Genomic DNA, 19,306 nt, shown 5'->3' with positions numbered 1-19,306 from the left:
AACGCTAAGGCCCTCCAATAAAGGGCAGAATGAACTCTTCTTGCCTTTCTGCCCGCAGAATGAGAGATTTCTCTTTCCTCGGTGCGGAGAGACAGGATGGAAATCCAGGAAGGAGCAGAACAACCCCGTCCGCACCTTTGCAGGCCGGCCATGCCCGATTTTGGCAGCGGCCTTCACACATTAGTCACCACGACAGCCTCGGACTCTCCGCTCCCCAGATCCGACCCGGCTGGGGGTGGGCTCGGGCCCAGGAGCTGGAGGAGACGGGGCGGCCCCTATTTCTGCCTTTCTCCCGCCCGCACCAGCAGGGCCATCAAGGGTCCCAGCCTGGCCCGGGAACTTGGAGGAGGGAAGCCGGGAGCGTCTGGCCGGCGTGGGTAACAAAGCTCCGCGCCGCGCAGGTCGGTCCCGCATCCGGCCCCAGGCCGGCCCCCCTCACCTAGGCTGAGACTGCTGGGGGGGGACTCCGTCTCCCTCGCCGCCAGCCACCTCACCGCGCCCCCCTAAGTGGGGAGGGAGCCGTTTCCCTCCCGAAAAGAAACTCCCCACCGGGGCCCGGGAGCCAGCAACTCCCGGCAGTTCCCGAGAAAACTCTCCGCTCAGGCCGGGAAAACTCTGTGGCGGCTTGGAAACGCGTCCTCGCGGCGCGAAAGAAGAGGGGCCCGGGCGAGTCCGCGGGGGCTTCGCCACCCCCGGCGCCGGGACCTCGCGCCCGCCTCTCCACCACTCCAGGGTGTCTTGCCCGGCCCAGCCGCCCAAAGCCACCTCCCCGGTGCCCCCTCTTGCCCGCGGGGCTCCCGCGCTTCCCGAGCCCCGTTCCCGCAGCTCGCCGCGACTCACCGCCCAGCAGCGGCAACAGCAGGACGCTGAGCAGGGACAGCCGGCGGAGGCTGCTCGGGTTTCCCGGTGCAGCTGCCATCGCGGCAGGCTCGGGAAAAGGAGCCGACCGGCGCACGGCGGGCGTTCGAACTGCGCTCCGCGGCGGGCCCGGGAGGCCGAGCGCACAGGAGCGCGGGCGCCGCTGCAGCAGCCGCAGCCGGAGCCCGAGCCCGAGGCGCCCCGAGCCGGAGCCGCGCGCCCCTGATACCTCCGAGCCCTCGCGCGCCGCCGCCGTTTTTCGTGCCGCCGCCGCCGCCAGGCCCCGCCCCGCGACGCCCCCTCCCCGCCGGCCGCCGCGCGGCGCCCCGCCCCTTCGACGCCCCCTCCCCGTCGTGGCGGGGAGGAGCTCGCAGTAGGGGGAGGGGTCTGGAGATGGCTAGGGGACGGAGGGAGGGAGGCCCTGGGGAGTGCGGGGAACCTGAGCGAGGTAGGGGAGCATAGGCTGTGCCTACCGCCCATTCTGCAGGGACGCGGGGAACCAAAGTGACTTTCGTGGCCCCTGGAGAGGATGGTCAGTTCTGGGCCTTCCTGGGGGCTCTGACAACAGTTCCCCCCAAATTCCTTGGGTAGGAAGGGGAAAGGCTCTGGCTCACTTCTCAACGACCTAAAATCCTGAGGGAGACCTAGAACAGAAGGGTGTCGTTGATGTCCCCAAGCAAGGTAAGCTGGAGATACTGTGGAACCCCAGGAGAGATACAGCCTGGAGAAGTGAGGGACCAGTGCATGGCTGGGGTCTGGTTTGGCTCTGGACCAATCTGAACCCAAAGGTAGAAACACACTGGGCTCTGAATGCCTGGCTGAAGGCTGTTAAACTGACAAATTTATCCCAAGTCCATCTCCAGGCAGTCTGGGCCGCAGGGCATGGCCAAGTCTCCAGCTGTGGGGAGGCCCAGCGCAGCCCTTGTTCCAGGCACCCCCCACTCCCAGCGCCACCACCCCCACATTCTTTCTTTGTTGTGAAAGCAGCAAGGGGTGTAGGAGGCGGGTCAGAAGGAGTCAAGCTTTAGAAGATGGGCCCCAGCTGCTGCTCAGGCCTCCAGGATATGCTGAGAGGGGATGGATAGTGAGTGCCTCATCCCGCTCTGGCTCGGGAGGGCCCCCCAGGCCTGCTTAGACCTCCCTTCCCCCAAACAGCTGGAGGGAGGAGGGGCAGCCACAGAGGGCCTCACAGGCCAGGAGCAGTGGCGCCAGGACTCCAGGGTCCTGCCACATGGCCACCACATGTCCCTGACAACCCAGTCCATAGCACCTTCTCCTTGGGTTGCGGGCCTCCTCCCCCATCCCCCAGATGCCTTCCTGCAGGCCCTGCTGCAGAGGATACAAACGGGAAGGAAGAGAGGAGAGATCCAAGAATCAACACTTCTCGTGTTGCCCCATCCATCACTGTCCCTTGCCCTTCTGTGAAGGGCCCCAACACAACCCTTGCTCCCTATCCTCTTCGGTCAGGACTCAAGAGGCAAAACGGTTACCTGATTCTTTATTTAAGAAAAGTGAAATACACGGACCTGAAGTGAGGCAGCAGAGGGAACAAGAGAGGCCAGAGCGAGGCAGCTTGGCTGGCCAGCCCCAAAACCTCTGACCAAAACGCCAGCAGCAGGCTCCATCTCCGAGATGCGCGTCTGCTCTTTAAGCATCTTGGGGGCCTCAGAGCTAGCTACTCTAGAGGACTATGGGGAGAGGATGTCCTGAGGGTCCTTCCTGAGGGGGATTCCTGAGGAGGGAGCCAAGACCCTAAGGGCAGCAGCAATCTTCTGGTTAACTGCTCTCCCTTCCCTGTCCCACCTTGGGGTTGGAAGAGCCAGGAGCAATAGGGAATGCTGAGAGGGCTGTGGGGGGGACCCAGCAGACCTGGGGGGTGGGTTGAATGTCAGCTGCTTGAAGAGAGGTCCGTAGTGCTGGCACTGAGGCCCCGGGAGACCTGAAACAGACAACACCATGTCATCAGCCCAGGGACCTCGGCCTCCCAAAGACTGTCCCCTGGAGTCTACCCATTACATGGCTGCAGTCTATCTCTAGAGCTAGGATGGAGCCTGTAACTTCAATCCCAAGCTCTGGGGCTCTGTGCAGTTGTAGCCTTTGCTAGGATGTTCAAGAAGGCCACGATCTGGGGGAGAGAATGCTCAGAAGAGCCACATGAATATCAGCCTATATTCTGAATGTGTTGATACAAATGGTCAGTTGCCATTAACATGTCGTTATTGTTTTCTCAAATGTAGATGATTTAATACTTTTTTTTTCTTTTTCCCTTCTCATCTGCCACTGAGTCCCCAAGGTGAAGAATATGGTGGCTGCCGGAGGAAGAGCAGTTGGTATCCCCAAATCATTCTTGAATTATTCATAATTCCAAAGTACCAGTTTAGAGAACATCAATTCCTGTTCCCTTCCTGATTAATTTATTCGCTACCATCTCTGGCCCAAAACACTCCCGTAGTGGTCACCACCCCCAACAAGGTGTCTGCTTGATTCTTGTCTACCCAACTCCAGTTCCCTGGCTGGAGTCTTCGACCCACAGGACTCTCTCCTCTTCCCTAACTCCTGCGGCACGGGTCCCATGGCTCCCCTTTCTTGCTCACCCACCAATATGCTCCCAAGCACTGCTCTCACCTGGAGGGGTGCTGCACTGGGTTGATTCAGATAGTTTAAGGAGGCTGCCCGCTTCATGTTGCTGCTACAATGCAAAAAGAAAGAACTGAGGCCCCTTCTCTTCCCTATTAGAGGCCCTAACACCGTGGGCCTCTTGGGCACCGCTGCACGCATCAGATCATGGCCTACCCACTGTCTGACACCCCCCCACATGAGTACACATGCACACTCTCTTATCTTCAGCAGTAACTGGCATCTCCTCAGGTACCTTTCCCAACCCCTGGGGCACCCATTTTTCCCAAACTCTTTCGCCATGGCCATCCCATTGACCTCCTCCATGTTTCTCTCCAAGACACTTCTCCAGAGATGGGGGGCCAAGAGGAGTTGGAGGCAAGGGCTTACTGGTCTGCTTTGCCATATCTCAGTCTCACTGTGTACCTGGAGGGCCGAGGCTCAGTCCCCTGGAGCTTCCTCACCAGGAGTTCGCTGCTTCTACGAAGCACATCCCGGATCTTGCCCAGAGAACCGCTCCTCTGCAGGGTCCCACTGCCATCCTGGGAGAGAGGGATAGGGAACAGAGCTAAGGGGAGCCCATGCAGACTGGCTTCTGAGTCTACTGCTGCCATTTATCCTGCACACCATCCCGCCTCCCCCAAAAGCCTAGTGATTGAAAACCTGGGTGGCTCAGTCGGTTATGCATCTGCTTTTGGCTCAGGTCATGATCTCAGGGTCCTGGGATCAAGTCCCGCATCGGGCTCCTTGCTCGGCGGGGAGCCTGCTTCTCCCTCTGCCTGCCACTCCCCATGCCCGTGCCCTCTCTCTCTCTGACAAATAAATAAATAAAATCTTTTAAAAAAAGAAAAAGAAAACAAGAGCCCTATCAATAGATGGCTTGCAGATCCCCCTGAGAGGGCTGGGCAAACTGAACTGCAGTGTGGACAACATGCCCTCATGTCCTACATGGGAAGGCCCAGAGCCTCTCACCACACCAGCAGGAGGGAGCCGGAGAGATCAAGGGGCAATAATGAGACTCACCCCTGACCATTCCACGGCCACAGAAGCATCTTCACCTCCCTCGTACTTCACGCTGCCCCCAGGGCCCTCCTGAGAGGTCCTTCCACTGTCACCTTCCCCAAGCAGCTCGGCCACCTTGGTTTGACTGATAGGGTCCGTGCCCTGGAAGGAAAAGGTAGGCGCTGGGAATCTGCACTCCTTAGCTCCTCAGGTTGGGGCTTTCAAACTTTTTTTCACCATCAGCCCCAACAGGGGAGACATTTTTCCTTGTGATGTCCCAGTACACACATACTGGAAAGTACTCGCCTCTTCTCTTTGCAATGTATGCCTACTTACAAATAGATATAAATTTTCACTATGGTCCACACTGAATTGATTTCAAGACCCACTAATGAGTCATGACCCACAATTTGAGAAAGTGACTTTGGGCTCCCCTCAACCTCAACCCCCTCACCTGTACCACCCACGGCCCTCCTCAGTAAATTCTTCAAATTGTTAAAGGACATTGCTTTCCTTTTAGCAGTCCCATTTAGTGATGTGAACCTTGAACTTGGGAGTCCTGACCATAAAGGGCATGGGGAGGGGGGGTAAGAACACACCTAAAAACAACCACAACCACAAAAGAGTCTCACCTCCCTTTCCTGGCTTTCTCCTCGGCCTCTTCTCTTATTCTTCTGAGACTCTAAAGAAGCCTTGGTGGTCCCCCATCCCCAGGACCTACCTTCCGGACCTCCTTCCCCTCCGGGTCACTGACCTGTTTCTGGGAGCGTAGGGCACATTCTTCCAGGGTCTCGGCTGCCTCCAGCTTTCCTTGGCGCCTGTACAGAGCTCCTAGGTTTCTCAGAGTGGTGTTCACTGTGGGGCTGTGGGAAGGAGTGAGGATGGGTTCAGAAAAGAAACAGGAAAGAGAGGGAGCAGAGCCAAGGGAAGGCCAAAGGGAAGAAGGGAAAAGGTCCCAGAGGCCAGGCTCAGGGTTTGGATGGAGGGCGTGGGAGGCCAAGCCAGCTTCTCACCAGCAGCTCACCTGCTCACTTTGCAGGCCTTGTACCAGCCTCCATACTCAGTGTAGGGCGTGCCGCCCTCTCGGTGCGGGCTCTGCAGAACATAGCGGAGGGGAAGCCGGAGATGAGAGCACAGAGATGGCTGGGGGCTAGGGTGTGGGCTGGGCTGGGGAAGGCACTGGGCATCTGGGACTGGTGGTCAGGTGGGAAAGAGGTAAGGAGCTACGCTCATGCAAGGAGTAAGCCAGAGGCCCTGGTAGCCTCAGGCTCCCCAGGCTGGGCCCCACACTCACTTTGCTCATTTCCTCCCGCTCCTCTGCGTGCATCCAGATGGGCTTGTGGTCATCTAGGGGTGATACACGGGATGGGGTGAAGGTTAGAGACCAGAGCTAGACAGTATGGTGGGGAGCCAGGAGCCGAGGCCCATGGGGCTGAACTAAAGTGGTCTGGCTCTGCCTGGGAAGCACTAGGGCCTAACCCCCTACCTTTGGTCAGCATTTTTTTTTAAATAGGCTCCACAGGTGGAGCCCAACGCAGGGCTTGATTTCATGACCCTGAGATCAAGACCTGAGCCGAGATCAAGAGTCTGATGCTCCACCAACTGAGCCACCCAGGCACCCCTAGTCTGCATTTCTTCACCATACTGCAGCTCCCTCCGCAGGCCCACCCCACTCACCATCCACAGACCCAAACTCCTGCACATGCGCACGCGTCAGGATCTCCTTGTAGAGCGTCTCAGCCTCAGCATATTTGCCCTGTTTCAGGTAACAGGAAGCCTGTAGGCAGAAAGGCAAAACCACAGGACGGAGACAAGGTCTCAGCAGGGCTCAGGGATTTCCACTTCTTGGTCTCCTTATAACCTTCCCCAGAGATCCTCTCCATACTGCCTTTTCTAGCTGCAGGGTCAAGGGTGTTCACTCTACCCCCAGGAAGCTACGGGTCTTCGCCTTCCCACTGGAATGAGGCAGATCCCTCAGCCCCAAAGACAGCCCCAGATGCACAAAGGTGACGAGGTTAGCGTACCACAGTAGGGTGCTTTCCCTTCCCCTCCCTCCACTGACTTCTTCTCTTCCTCCCTTACCAGGTTGTTCTTGGTCCGGGCTACATTAGGGTTGTCTGGCCCCAGCTGCCCCTCATAGATGGCCAGGGCCCGCCTGTAATAGCGTTCCACGGCCTCATACTTGCCCTGGTTTTGGCACAACAGGGCCAGGTTGTTCAGCTGCTTTGCCACATCTGGGTGGTCAGTGCCCAGGACCTAGAAGGAGTAAAGGAGTGATGGATGGCTAGGATTGTGTGTGTGTACAACCATGTGCGCACATACCCATGTGGGGAGCAGGGGAAGGGAATGACAGGAGAGGCAACAAGGCAGAGAAAGGTGGGTAAGGAAAAACATGAGGGAGGAGGGTAGGCTGGAAGAAAGATGGTGGAGGAAGGGCCACAGCATCAGGGAAGAATGAGAGAGAGCACAGGCACCTTTTCTCGAATCTCCAGTGCTCGCTGGCACAGCGGCTCGGCCTCCTTGTATTTGCCCCTTTTGCCATAGAGCACAGCCAGGTTGTTGAGTGTGGCAGCCACCTGGGAAGACAGGCCTGTCCCCTCAGCGTGGGTGCCTGGAGGTTCTCCCCCTGCACAACAGGGCCCCACACTGCACGATTCCCAAGAGAAGAGGACTCCGCAAGCCTAAGGGCGGGGCGGGGCGGGGGGGGGGGGGAGCTGCTGACCTGGAGGTTCTGAGGTTCTCTCTGGGAGTGGGACCGCCCTCTAGGGGGATTTGTAGATATTTCTGGAGGTGGGGTTTGGTGTGGTTTTTGGTTGCCATGAAGACTGGGGGCACTATCACCTTCGGGAAGGTAAGGATGGTACAGATGTTCTGCACGTGTGGGACAGGTCTGTTAACTTTGAAGTGTCCGGCCAGACATTCGAGCAGTGTAAGCCTCGACACTTAGTGGGGTATCAAGAGGGGAGTTGTTTTCTCAGCTACATCATCCCTATCACATGTTGTAACATAAGGAACTATTTTCATAAAGTCAGCTCATTTGCAAAAAATATCTTTTTCTCATTTTCTCCACTGTGACAATCTATCATTTCTCTTTCTCTCATCATATACGAATAAATCTGGCCTGTCGTTACTGAGTCTGACATGGGTTTTTAATCTTGTATCCACCAATACTTCTGCTCTGTCATTTTTTAATTTTTTTATAATCTCTATGCCCAACGTGAGGCATAGCGTAGATCCCAAGATCAAGAGTCGCAGGCTCTTCTGACTGAGTCAGCCGGGCACCCCTGCTCTGTCATTTTTTAATATTTCTTATATACAATGTCTTACTGGTCTCACTTTTTCTAAATCTAAAATTGTAGATCATATTATATTGTAAGTTATCTGCTATATTATGTCTTCTACTGTAGTTGTACTCAATAAAACTGTTACCACGTCGTGTTTTCATTTCATTGTAACATATCCTATTGAATTGTAAGTTACTTTCCTCATTTTTATATGACTAAGGTATCACTCAACATTTTTTGGAATTGTATGTGTAGGTCAGTTACAGTGTCTATGAATTATGCTTCAGGAAAATACTAATTATAAGAAAGAATCATTGTGTCTCAGAAAGTTGAGAACCACTGGGCTTAGCAGACAGGGCCTGGTAAAAAGGAGCCCTCACACCTCCTCCCTGAACACCGCTAGTGAGTGGGCTGAGGGCAGTGGATAAACGAACGAGAGAAGCCAAAGGAGCAGGAGGCAAGGAGGGCAAGGAGTACTGACAGCAGGGTGGTCCCGGCCCAGGGTGCTCTCCCGGATGCTGAGGGCATCATTCAGCAGGTGGGCAGCTTCCTTATACTTATTCTGGTCCCTGGAAGAGGAGAAGTGACAAGGGGTTAACCCTGAACTCGGCCCCCAAGCCATCTCTTTCCCTCCTTCCCTTCGGTATGAATGAGGTACATTTAGGGATTGGGGCCTCAGAGAGGAGACAGGAAGTCCAGGGGTGAGCAGTGAGAGTTCACCAACACGCCTATATGTGGATGCAGAACACTGCCATGCCAAGAGGAGACCAGTTACAGGATGCAAGAGATGGAAACAGAGAGGGAAAGAGACCCTCCCAAAGGAGGGAATAGAGAAGCGAAGAGCCTGAGAGATGAGCGGCTCTGAGGTCAAGGGCTCAGGTATGGAAAGAACGAGAGTGCTGGTGCAGGAGAAAGCCCCTAGTGGGGTCACTTGGGAGGCCCAGCAGGGAGAAGAGGTACCCTCTGGAGAGGAGGAATGGGAGCCAAAGGTGGATCAAGATGGGAACCCGGAGGCAAAGTTGGGAGACAAAGAGGCCAGGCCTCACCGATACACCAAAGCAAGGATGTTGAGCATGGTCGCGACATCAGGGTGGCCGTGGCCAGAAGTGCGCTCCAAGTCCTCCAGTGCCTGCTTGCAGAGCGGTACAGCCACCTCATAGCGACCCTGGGCAGCATACTGGATCACCAAGTTGTGCAGTGTCCGCAGCCTCGCTGGGATCTCGTACCCGCTGTGCTGGGTGCCCTGGCCACGGGACACTAACCATCCCAGAAAATGAACAGGAGATGTCCTCAGGGCACTCTTCCTCTCCCCTTTGCTGTCCACCCTCCCCACCCCCGCCCCGCATCTCGTTCTGCGCCTGTGCCCACCCCCCCCACCAGATCCTCCTTCGCCCACTCCCTGGTCCCTGTGCCCCTCACAACCCCACTCGTTCACCCAATCACTCATTCATTCAACAAAATTTACTCAGCAAGCATGAGCCAGGGACTGTGTCAGGGATACGAAAATAAGAAAGACCTGGTTCTTTCCCTCGAGGAGCTCATGTTCTTTCACTCCAGGGTCATTATCCCATTCGACTTTGAGCTCCTTACGGGCAAGAACTCTGTCATTCTCAACTCGGTATCCCTAGTGCCTACTATAGGGCCCAGGACACATTAACTGTGTAATAAATATTGGTGAATAATGGGGAGGCTGAGGAAATGGGAGCAGTAGCCCAGTTCCTGCCCTATCTCCAGGGGAAGCGAAGAACCTATTTCTGGATGGTGAGCATCCCGTATGCAAGGCAGGCCACAACTGGGACCAGCCCTCTGCTGCCCCTCTTTACCCTCCAACTCCAAAGGCAGACTCACAGCCATTGCTGGAATCTTCTTCCTCCTCATTGGGGAAGAGATCATCCAGGGAATCCTTGGTGGCATCACCCTCCTTCTCCTCCTGGAAGGGAAGAAGCAGAATGTCTAAGGCCAAGATATCCCCAGTAGCCTCTTCAGGGCCCCTCTAACCTGTGAAATCACTGACAGGTGGAGAAGACTCTTGTTCATGTCCCACTGCTGGGAAGGCCGGCATCTGCCCACCAATCTCACCCTGCTGTTGTTTTGTAAGTCTCCTTCTTTCACACTGAGAGCTTCCTAAGCACCCTCATTCTCTAGCCTCCACCCCTCTCCCCCTCAGTTCTTGTAATTATAGCCCAGTGCTGATCCCTGTGTGTTTACACTGATTATATGTCTGTCCTATCTTTCCTAAGGGCAGGGAGTGTGTCTGATCTTACTGACACGTACCCAAAGCATACCCAAAGCGTCTAGCTCAGCCTCGTCCCCATCATCTGCTGTCACTCCCTCTCAACTCAGTGCCCAACCCTCACTGTCTCACCTTCTTCCACATGGGGAAAGTTGCTTTGCCCCACCAGGCACGTCAGCCCTGTATAAACACCTCCAACCCTCCCATCCAGCCTTGTCAATGTGTCCCATGCAAATCACCCCACTTTCCCTGGGAGAGATCAGCTCACCAGCCCTGGAGCCTTATCTATTGACACATACCCACCCCCAGTCTAGAAAGCTCCTCCTTTCCCCTCATCATCCATCAAAATCCAGCCCAACTCCTAACCTGTACAAGGAAAAAATCCAACCTAAATCTTATCCATCCCTGTACCCCACCTCATCTGTGAATCCTTCTCAGGCCATCCCAGTCCCCATGAACCAATCTTGGAATTCCTCCCATTACTGACTGAACCACTCATCCAATACTGAGCATTTGAAGTGTCGTCACATACGTGTTCTCGTGTGTAAGCCTTGGCCCTACAGCTACATTATAAGCTTGAGAGGGCAGGAACTCTCTTATAGTTCTTTACATCTCCCCCACATACATCCTCTTGCGCCGCCTAAGGCAGAGAGATAAGTACATGACTGTTGAGTGAGGGTTATATTTCATACATCTTGAGAGCAAATTTTAGGAGGGTCTTGCTCGACTGTGCGATGCTTTCCCTCACTGTAGCACTTAGGATTCTGGACTGGAATTGTCCGGGTGCTTGTGTGTCTCCCCCCAACCCCAAAACCTCTAATTGGGAGAGCAGGAATTCCGTCTGCCTCGTTCACTGTGGCATCCCCAGCAGAGTGCGCAGTGCCCGGCATACACAGCTGTCATGTAACTAAATGTAGACTGAATGAGTTAAGATGGTTTCCGCCTTGTTGCTATTTGGAGTTGGTGTCAGGACCTGAATTCTGCCGGGTGGGGGCAGGTCGCGCAGCACTGCGGATCCCTGCAGCTGATGAGCAGTTACCCCCCACGTCTCTGGTGACTCCCAGCTGTCTGCCCCGTAGCCAGCCTTGCTGGCGTGTGCTTACCACACCATGCCCATCCTCGTCGTACTGCCGCAGCTGGCCGAGGAACTCCAGGTGCTTCTTTTCCTCCTCCAGCTGGGCCACAGCCTGTTCGCTGCGCTGGAGCCGCTGCTGGGTGCCCGCCAGCTCGTCCCGGAGCCACTGGTTCTCCTGACACAGCCTCCGGACCTGAGCCCGCAGCTTCTGTTTCTCCGACTCCACTGTGCTCAGGTGGCTGGCCAAAGCCAGCATCACCTAGGTGGGCACATCCCGTGAGCGCCAGACTCCGGATTGGAGCGTTCTGGGATTAAGTGGGAGGGAAGCCTACCGGGAGGCAGCAAGACCGGCAGAGGCCAGGAGGAGGGGTTGGGTAGCAATGGTTCTACCTTCAAAATACACCCTGAATCCAATTTCTCACCACCTCCATAGCCACCACCCTGGGCCAGGTCACCATTGGTTCCCACCTGGGCGACTACCATCACCTCCTCACTGGTCTCTCTGTTTCTGCCCTTTTTTCTTAGAGTCTGTTCTCAACCCAGCAGCCAGATGATCCTTTTAAAATGTTAAGTTAGACCACATCACTCCTCTGCTCTATATATTCCAATAACTTTCATTTCATTCAAAGTAAAAGGAACATCCTTGTGATGACCTACAAGTTCCACATGATCTGTCCCCTTGACTCCTAACCCCTCTACCTCTTACACCTCATTTTTTTTTCTTTCTTTCTTCCTTCCTTCCTTCCTTTTCTTTTTTTCCTTCCTTCCTTCCTTTCAGATTTTTAATTTTTAAGTAATCTCTATACCCAATGTGGGACTTGAACTCACAACCCCGAGATCAGGAGTCGCACGCTCCACAGCTGAGCCCGCCAGGTGCCCCTGCACTTCATTTCCTATTTTGCTTCACCTCATCCACTCTACTGCAGCCACACTGGTCCCTCACTGAACTCACCGGATAGGCTCCAGTTCAGGGCCTTTGTAGGTACTACCCACTCTGCTTTAGATGTTCTTCCCCCATTTATTGTATGACTCACTCCCTCATCTTCAAATCTTTGCTCAAATGACACCTTTCAGTTAGACTTTTTTTGACCATCCTATCTATAGTTGTATCATTTCTCTGTCCCCCTCCTCCCCTTCTGTTTTATTTTTATCCCTTTTCCTTAGCAATTGTCACTCTGACATACGGCATCCTTTACTTTATTTGTGTATCGTTTGCCTCCTGCAGCTAGAATGTGAGCTCTGAGACGGCGAAGATTTTTGACTGTTGTGTTCAGTGATGTTCCTCCAGTGCCCAGAGGACTTGTGCCTGGCACAAAGTAGGGGCTTAATATATATTTACTGCATGAATGAATGCAAGCATCTAGCACAAGGCGATCCTAAATGACCCCAAAATTCCAATCAGACAAATGCTCCTCCAAGGGCCACTTGGCATCACCTCCTTCCGCTCACCTGGGCCTCACTCAGCCCCAGCTCGATGTTTTCCATGGAACGTCGCAGCTGCCGGGCCTTCTCGTGTACCAGTCCTTCTTCATGGCCTCCCTGCTGCAGACACTCAATGGTGTGGGACAGACTTTGCAGGACAGCCTGATGTTCACTGTGTAGGGCCTCCAGCCCTTGGCTCACCAGCCGAGTGCTTCCCAGGATCTCCTCCTGGCTGAGCCGGTGCCCTGCAGGCTCATCCCGCTGCCCCAACACCAGGCCTGACATCTTGGCCAGGGGGACCTTGCCTGGGCTGAGGAGAAACAACAGAGTTCAGCGGGGGTAAAGATAAGAAAGAGAGGCTGAGCACCTTGGTTAGAGGTGGTGAGGATCCAAGGGAAGGGACAAAAGAGAGTATGGGTGACCTTCTGGTTTAATTAGAGAGAGTAACCAGTGGGGAGGGAGCCTACAACACTAAGCACAAAGCTAAGGTTGTGGGAAAGAGAGAGGGAGAGGAATTGACTTGAATGAAAAAAGACTATCGAAGGAACAAAAGCTCTGAGAACTAGCAGACCGATTTAGAACTTAGGAAGAGAATACAAAAGTTGTTGGAAAGAGAGCTTGGGTCAGAAATAGGAAAAGCAATCAGATGAGAGACAGCACTGTAGGGAACACAAGAGGGTGTCTGGAAAACACTGCAAAGGAAACAGGGTTAAAGCAGACAGGAGATATAAAGAAAATGGTGCAGAGGTTTCAGAAAATAGGAAAGGTACAGGTTTCAAAGTTACAGGGAAGAGGGAGAGAAGAAGCAGAAAGGCGCCTTCATTGCAGGACCCAGATGAGAGGGCCCCAGAAAGCTCAAGGTCTTCAGACTGCGTCACCCTCAGAGCCAAGGCCAGCATCTCCAAACCTAGTAAACTCTGCCTCTTTCCCCACTAGGCCTTCAATCCATACTTCTCAACCCCCAGATGTCAGGCTCTCTTCCTACTTCCCCGAAAGAGCCTTGTTTCTCACCTTTCCATATTCTTACCGGTATACAGAGCACAGCCCTTGCCTGTGGCACTCAGGCCAGAGCCCGGAAGAAACCCTTTCCGTAGGCAGGTACTCACAAAGATCGGCCCTGCCCAAAGTCCAGAAGTCCAGCCTTCCCAACCCTTCTCTCACCACTTCACAGCCACCCAGAGGACCTGGCACAGAGCCCTACTCAGGGCAAACACCCTCCCTCTCTCTACCTACAGGCCTTCAAAGGCGACCAATGTCCCTCTTCCTTCCCGAAGCCAACCTCCCACCCCAGGCCACAAGACCTATTTTCTCCCAAGAAGGGAATGAGACTTGATCTGAGACCTGCGGCAAGGGGCGTGCTGGGAAAGGGTGAGGAGGCAGACCTGGTCACTCCTGACCCATTCACTTTCATGGCTTTGTCTCTGTGATGACCACCTACTAACAGGCTCTGAGAGGAGTCACCCTAGGGTGCCTCCCGGACGCCTGATGATGCAGGAAAGAGTGGCAGGTCTTCTGAGCGGCTGTAGGGTCACAGGGAAACGCGGCGCTGGGAGTTGGTCTCCCAGCCTGGGCATGCGGTCGAGAAATGTCTTCGGCTGTCGACCTGCCCTGGGGCCCAGGGTGGGGACAGAGTGAGACGGGCGGGGGCGATGGGGGAAGTGCGGGTGGGCCGCCGAGCTCCGCGTCACGGGCGAGTACCCAGGGGCCCGACAATCCCGAGGTCAATGAGTCGGTCGGTAGCGCAGGGGGCGGGGCAGGCCGTCTGTCTGTCTGTCTGGACGCCGAGGGGCGGGAAGACTCGCAAGGGGCGGAGTTTTTCAGCTTGTCTGGAGTTGTGTGAGGTCGGCTGGTGGGGGTTTGTTCATCTGTCCCGGAATGCAGAAAAGAGGTAGCGGACCTCAACCCTCAGCCCCTGAAGTACCCTCAAAGACTCACCCGCAGTCTGTCGGTCTGGCTTCCTCCCTTGCCGGTACTGCCCCTTTAAATTCATCATGGCTGCCGCTCGAGGCAATTGTTTTGACGGCTCCGAGGGGCGGGGCCTGCTCCCCAGTCACGCGACGTAAGTGCCGCCCGAGGATTGGCTTTGACCACGCGCAAGGAGGAAAGGAGGTGTGTATCCACCTTGGTCTCGGGTTCTCTGCCCACCTCCTTACGTCAGGAGGGAGCGACGGCACCGAGATCTGTTAGCGTCATCTAGAGACGACGGGCGGCCTGGCTAGAAGTAATGGTGGTGTGCTGACCCCGGCGGAGCTTGGGTGCCCTCATGGCTCTGAGGGCACTGACTCGCGCTCTGGGCTCCCTGAGCCTGACGCCCCCAGCCCCCGCCCTCGGCCCCAGCCTGCTCCCGGCCGCCCAGGTAATTCACCCTATCTGGAAATGAGGCTGCTTCTGTTCGGGCCGCCGGAGAGGGCACCCTGGGGTGGGAGGCGGAGGATGTGAGTCTGGTCAGGAATCACGCCGGCCTGGGTCTTTGGATAAATCACTCTCAGCCTCAGCTTTCTCTTCTATTAAGTGTTGCTGTCCCGCAGGGCCGCTGGATTCCTCAGACGAGATATTGGAAGTGAAAGTATTTTACAGGTTTCAATAATAACTGACATTGAGTACCAATCATAAGCCAAGCATAAGTAATTGGCATTTTAAATAAAGCAGCTCCTTTCAACCCCTGTATAAGGTAGTTATCATTGCCATTTTACATATGAGAAAACTGATCAGTCCAAGGTCATACACCAAGTATTTTTTAAGTAATTTTTATTTTATTTATTTATTTGAGAGAGAGAGAGAGCATGAGAGGGGGGAGGGTCAGAGGGAGAAGCAGACTCCCAGCGGAGCAGGGAGGCCCATGCGGGACTCGATCCATGGGCTCCAGGATCCTGACCTGTGCTGAAGGCAGTTGCTTAACCAACTGAGCCACCCAGGCACCCAGTAATTTTTAAGATTTTTTTTTTTTTTTGGAGACAGAGAGACAGCGCAAGTGGGGAGGAGGATCAGAGGGAGAGGGAGAAGCAGACTCCCTGCTGAGCAGGGAGCCTGTCGCTGGGCTCGATTCCAGGACCCTGAGATCACCACTGGAGCCAAAGGCAGACGGTCAACCGACTGAGCCACCCAGGTGCCCCATACACCAAGTATTGAAGCTAGACAATCTGGCTTCAAAACCTGGGCTCTTGATCCCGGGGTCCTGGGATCCAGCCCCATGTTGTGTTCTCTGCTCAGCAGGGAGCCTGCTTCTCCCTCTCCCTCTGCCTGCCCCTCCCCCTGCTTGTGCTCTCTCTCCCTCTCTAATAAATAAGTAAAATCTTAAAAAAAAAAAAAAAAAAGCCTGATTCTTAACCACTGAAGATGAGTTATTGCTGAGGTTAGAGAATGCAGGGCAAAATAACGAGATTAGGAGCCTAAAGTGAAGGTATCCTCAATGTCCCCAGTGGGTGATTGGTGAGTCACAGAAAAGTGTAAATCTTGTTTCTCTGGACCTTTCTGGATGATGGTAGAGTTTAGCAGATGCATACTTAAAATTCAAAACCAAAGCAACCTACTTTAAAATGCTGGGAATACAGCAGGGAACAAGACAGAAATCATCCCTCCCCTCCATTCACAGCTGGAAAACTCCCAGAAACATAATGCAGAGGGGCAAAAGGCATTGGTGCTGATGGTGGCAAATGGATGTGTGAAAGTTACCAGCATTGGAAAAGGGAGTTGTTTAAAGAAGGAAGAGTTTCCCAGAGAAGGAGAGTTTTGAGTCAAATTTGGAAGGAGATGCACCAAGAGGAGACCATTCCATTGAAGAAATACTTCAGAGGTTAAAGGATCAAATAAGGAGAGATAATCAACACATATACACCTAGATAAACATTCCACCCTGGTATGTGTGCAAGCAGTAAAGGGTGGAGTTTTTGGACAGCTGATCTGGGACATTCCTAGAAGGAAGTAGGCTACTTGGTCTATGCCTTCACCCTTGGTTCTCCGGGGCTTCTCCTTCAGTTACCTTTCAAGTCAAAGAGATTTCTGTTAATCTCTAGGTGACAAGTACTACCCTTCTCCAGCTGCCCTCTTCCTCAGTGTTGCCCCCCTGCCGCCCACTGCTTACCTCCGTGGCCCTTAGTGCCAATTTTGTGTCCTGGAAGAGTCGTACCAAGTACACCATTACACCAGTGAAGATGAGGAAGTCTGGGGGCCGAAACCACACAGGTGAGAGCAAGAGCAAGAGGATTTAAGCATTAAAGGGGAAACACATGTTAGGACTCTAGGTCTATTTCTTTTTTTTTTAAATTTTATTATGTTAGTCACCATACAATAAATCATTGGTTTTTGATGTGGTGATCTAGGTCTATTCCTTGACAGGGAGAGGAATGTAAATAAAAAGCATTTATTGGACTCCTTCTGTATATAGTATGTGTGTAAGAACGAGAGAGTAGAATACAATGCAACAGAAAGGTGGTCCGTGCTCCTAAAGACCCATCTAGGTAGTTGAAGAAAACCAAACATACACATGAAGTTCATGACATTCTTCTTCATGCCCTTCAGAAATCTACAACAGTTGAGCACTATTTACATCACTCTCGGTAAACTTACTGAATTCAGTAATTTGTAGAGATTTTGTCTGGAGGTTTTATATAATTTCAATATCCTATAATTATGTTTTTACCAAGCTCCATGTAGGTGTTTCCCCACCCCCTTTTACCCCACTGTGCTGTGCAAATTTTTTATTATTTTCTGCTTGTGTCATAATGTTAGGAAGTACTGCTTTCTGCCCAGGATGGGCCTGTTCCCACTGCTGGGAGCTGATTCATCTGACTTGGGTCATGTCTCTGCACTTTCCTGACCACAGGCCGAATCCAAGTGCATGGTATTGGCGGGGGCCACAAGCAGCGTTATCGCATGATTGACTTTCTGCGGTTCCGGCCTGAGCTGGAAACGAAGCCAGGACCGTTTGAGGAGAAGGTCATCGTGGTCCGCTATGATCCCTGTAGGCAAGTTTGGGATGTGAGATGATGATGCTGTGGCTGCATGACTGTTCTGTGGCTTTTCAGAAGATGTAGGGCTGCCTAGATGGTCTGCTCATATGTCCCTCACCCTGAACAGATCAGCAGACATAGCTCTGGTTGCTGGGGGCAGCCGGAAACGCTGGATCATTGCCACAGAAAACATGCAGGCTGGAGATATCATCCTGAACTCTGACCACATAGGCCGAATGGCAGGTAAGAGATGGCTTCCAGATGCGTATGGGCTTGGAGGCTGCAAAGGGTCTAGGGCTGATGAAATTCTGTCTTTTAGGGGCGCCTGGGTGGCTCAGTCGTTAAGCGACTGCCTTCGGCTCGGGTCATGATCCCAGGGTCCTGGGATCGAGCCCCACATCGGGCTCCCTGCTCGGTGGGAAGCCTGCCTCTCCTCCCACTCCCCCTGCTTGTGTTCCCTCTCTCGCTGTGTCTCTCTCTGTCAAATAAATAAATAAAATCTTTAAAAAAATTTTTTTTTTCTAAAAAAAAAAAGAAATTCTGTCTTTTAGTTGCTGCTCGGGAAGGGGACGCACATCCTCTTGGGGCCTTGCCTGTGGGGACCCTCATCAACAATGTGGAGAGTGAGCCAGGCCGGGGGGCCCAGTATATCCGAGCTGCAGGTATGAGGAAATGAGCTACTTGGGGGTCTTACAATTTGGGAAGCCAAAGAGTACCTGAAGTCACAATGCTCTGAACCTCTGGGGCCAGGTGTGGTCCACTGGCAGAGAAAGGGAAGGAAAAAACATAGAAAACAAGGGTGGAGAGGTGCTTGTGTTTTGACCTAAAACATTGCATGCATCCTGCTTCAGTGTGTCTGCTCCCAAAGGGCAAAGCAAGGGCACGGTATGGGGTATGTCCCCTTATAAATTTGCCCCCAACTCCTCCCTTGTGGAGGGTGGCAAAGCCGCTTCTCCCTTCTCCAGGGACGTGTGGTGTGCTGCTACGGAAAGTGAATGGGACGGCCATCATCCAGCTGCCCTCCAAAAGACAGATGCAGGTGTGTGTGTGGGTACACGTGGGAGGGATCAGCAGAGGAGGAATTTTTGGAATGTACCTTTCTTGGCTGGGATAGTTCCCAGGTGTTTTATGTTAGGAACCACCATGAGCTAGGTGTGTCCCTTTCTGCCATGTGACTAGGCATGCCCTGTCAGGCTGGCACTATAATGGGAGAGGGAACAGTGCCTTTTGTTTTCAACTACCATAGGACCTGCACTCAGGTTCAATTATGCTGTGGTTTTCTCCTGTCCTCTCCCTTCTCTCGGTGAGGGTAAGAAGCCTCCCCAGAGTCACACAGGCAACAATGTCAGGTTCTTTCCCCGAGGTGCATTCTCTTCCATCTGCTTTTTCGGTCAGGTTCTGGAAACGTGCGTGGCAACGGTAGGCCGGGTGTCCAACGTCGATCACAACAAACGCGTCATCGGCAAGGCTGGACGGAACCGCTGGCTGGGCAAGAGGCCTTCCAGTGGGCTATGGCACCGCAAAGGGGGCTGGGCTGGCCGCAAGATTCGGCCACTGCCCCCCATGAAGAGTTATGTGAAGCTGCCCTCGGCAGTTGCCCAGGACTGATATCCCTGGATTCTAATAAAATCGCCCCCCATTTTTATCTGTTACTGTCTTTTTGGGAGGGAGGGTGGTACATACTAGACCGGGGCAAAAAACACAGGCGCAAACAAGGATGGGAGAGGAGAAAGGAAAGGACAATATGCGGCAAAGACCGGAGCTGCTCCCCCCTCATTTCCAGCCTACCCGCCCCCCTCCTCCGCCCCCGTCTCATTTCTTTTCTCTAACGGAGGGGGCGGAAATAAATGACCTCCAAGGTCTTCTC

At 53.7% G+C, this 19,306-nt stretch overlaps 3 protein-coding genes across 6 annotated transcripts in view; 1 reads left to right on the top strand and 2 right to left on the bottom strand.

The window, feature by feature from the left end:
• PTK7 (protein tyrosine kinase 7 (inactive)) overlaps positions 1–1,147 on the bottom strand; it is a 56,158-nt gene extending 55,011 nt beyond the window's left edge. The window contains exon 1 of the mRNA XM_081828294.1: positions 841–1,147. Coding sequence (XP_081684420.1) covers positions 841–919 — 79 coding nt within the window. The 5' untranslated portion in view covers positions 920–1,147. The remainder of the gene's footprint in view (positions 1–840) is intronic.
• Positions 1,148–2,343: 1,196 nt separating this feature from the next.
• Positions 2,344–14,526, bottom strand: KLC4 (kinesin light chain 4). Of its 4 annotated transcripts, none has more exons than XM_081828288.1 (16): positions 14,426–14,526; positions 12,518–12,800; positions 11,097–11,327; positions 9,609–9,690; positions 8,807–9,017; positions 8,242–8,329; positions 6,951–7,052; positions 6,559–6,732; positions 6,154–6,253; positions 5,771–5,823; positions 5,501–5,571; positions 5,231–5,339; positions 4,498–4,638; positions 3,901–4,016; positions 3,484–3,547; positions 2,344–2,797 (listed from the first exon to the last, which is right to left on the bottom strand). In XM_081828288.1, exons 2-16 carry the CDS (start codon positions 12,773–12,775, stop codon positions 2,747–2,749), a joined length of 1,851 nt encoding a protein of 616 aa, XP_081684414.1. In that variant the 5' UTR covers positions 12,776–12,800; positions 14,426–14,526; the 3' UTR covers positions 2,344–2,746. The 4 variants fall into 4 exon arrangements, with proteins under 4 accessions (XP_081684414.1, XP_081684412.1, XP_006736747.1 ...); XM_081828286.1 differs by lacking the exon at positions 14,426–14,526 and adding an exon at positions 13,832–14,210; XM_006736684.3 differs by lacking the exon at positions 14,426–14,526 and adding an exon at positions 13,873–14,210.
• Positions 14,527–14,664: 138 nt separating this feature from the next.
• Positions 14,665–19,084, top strand: MRPL2 (mitochondrial ribosomal protein L2). The gene is made up of 7 exons (XM_006736686.3): positions 14,665–14,846; positions 16,504–16,672; positions 17,313–17,454; positions 17,567–17,682; positions 17,991–18,101; positions 18,405–18,478; positions 18,835–19,084. The coding sequence occupies exons 1-7, from the start codon at positions 14,754–14,756 to the stop codon at positions 19,045–19,047; spliced, it is 918 nt and encodes a 305-aa protein (XP_006736749.1). The 5' UTR covers positions 14,665–14,753; the 3' UTR covers positions 19,048–19,084.
• Positions 19,085–19,306: the final 222 nt, after the last annotated feature.

This window comes from Leptonychotes weddellii, chromosome 8 (genome assembly GCF_054177405.1).
Source record: "Leptonychotes weddellii isolate Sample4059 chromosome 8, ASM5417740v2, whole genome shotgun sequence".
NCBI classification, from domain to species: domain Eukaryota; kingdom Metazoa; phylum Chordata; class Mammalia; order Carnivora; family Phocidae; genus Leptonychotes; species Leptonychotes weddellii.
Note: the sequence above shows the minus strand (reverse complement) of the source record. Positions and strands in the feature narration are given on the sequence as shown.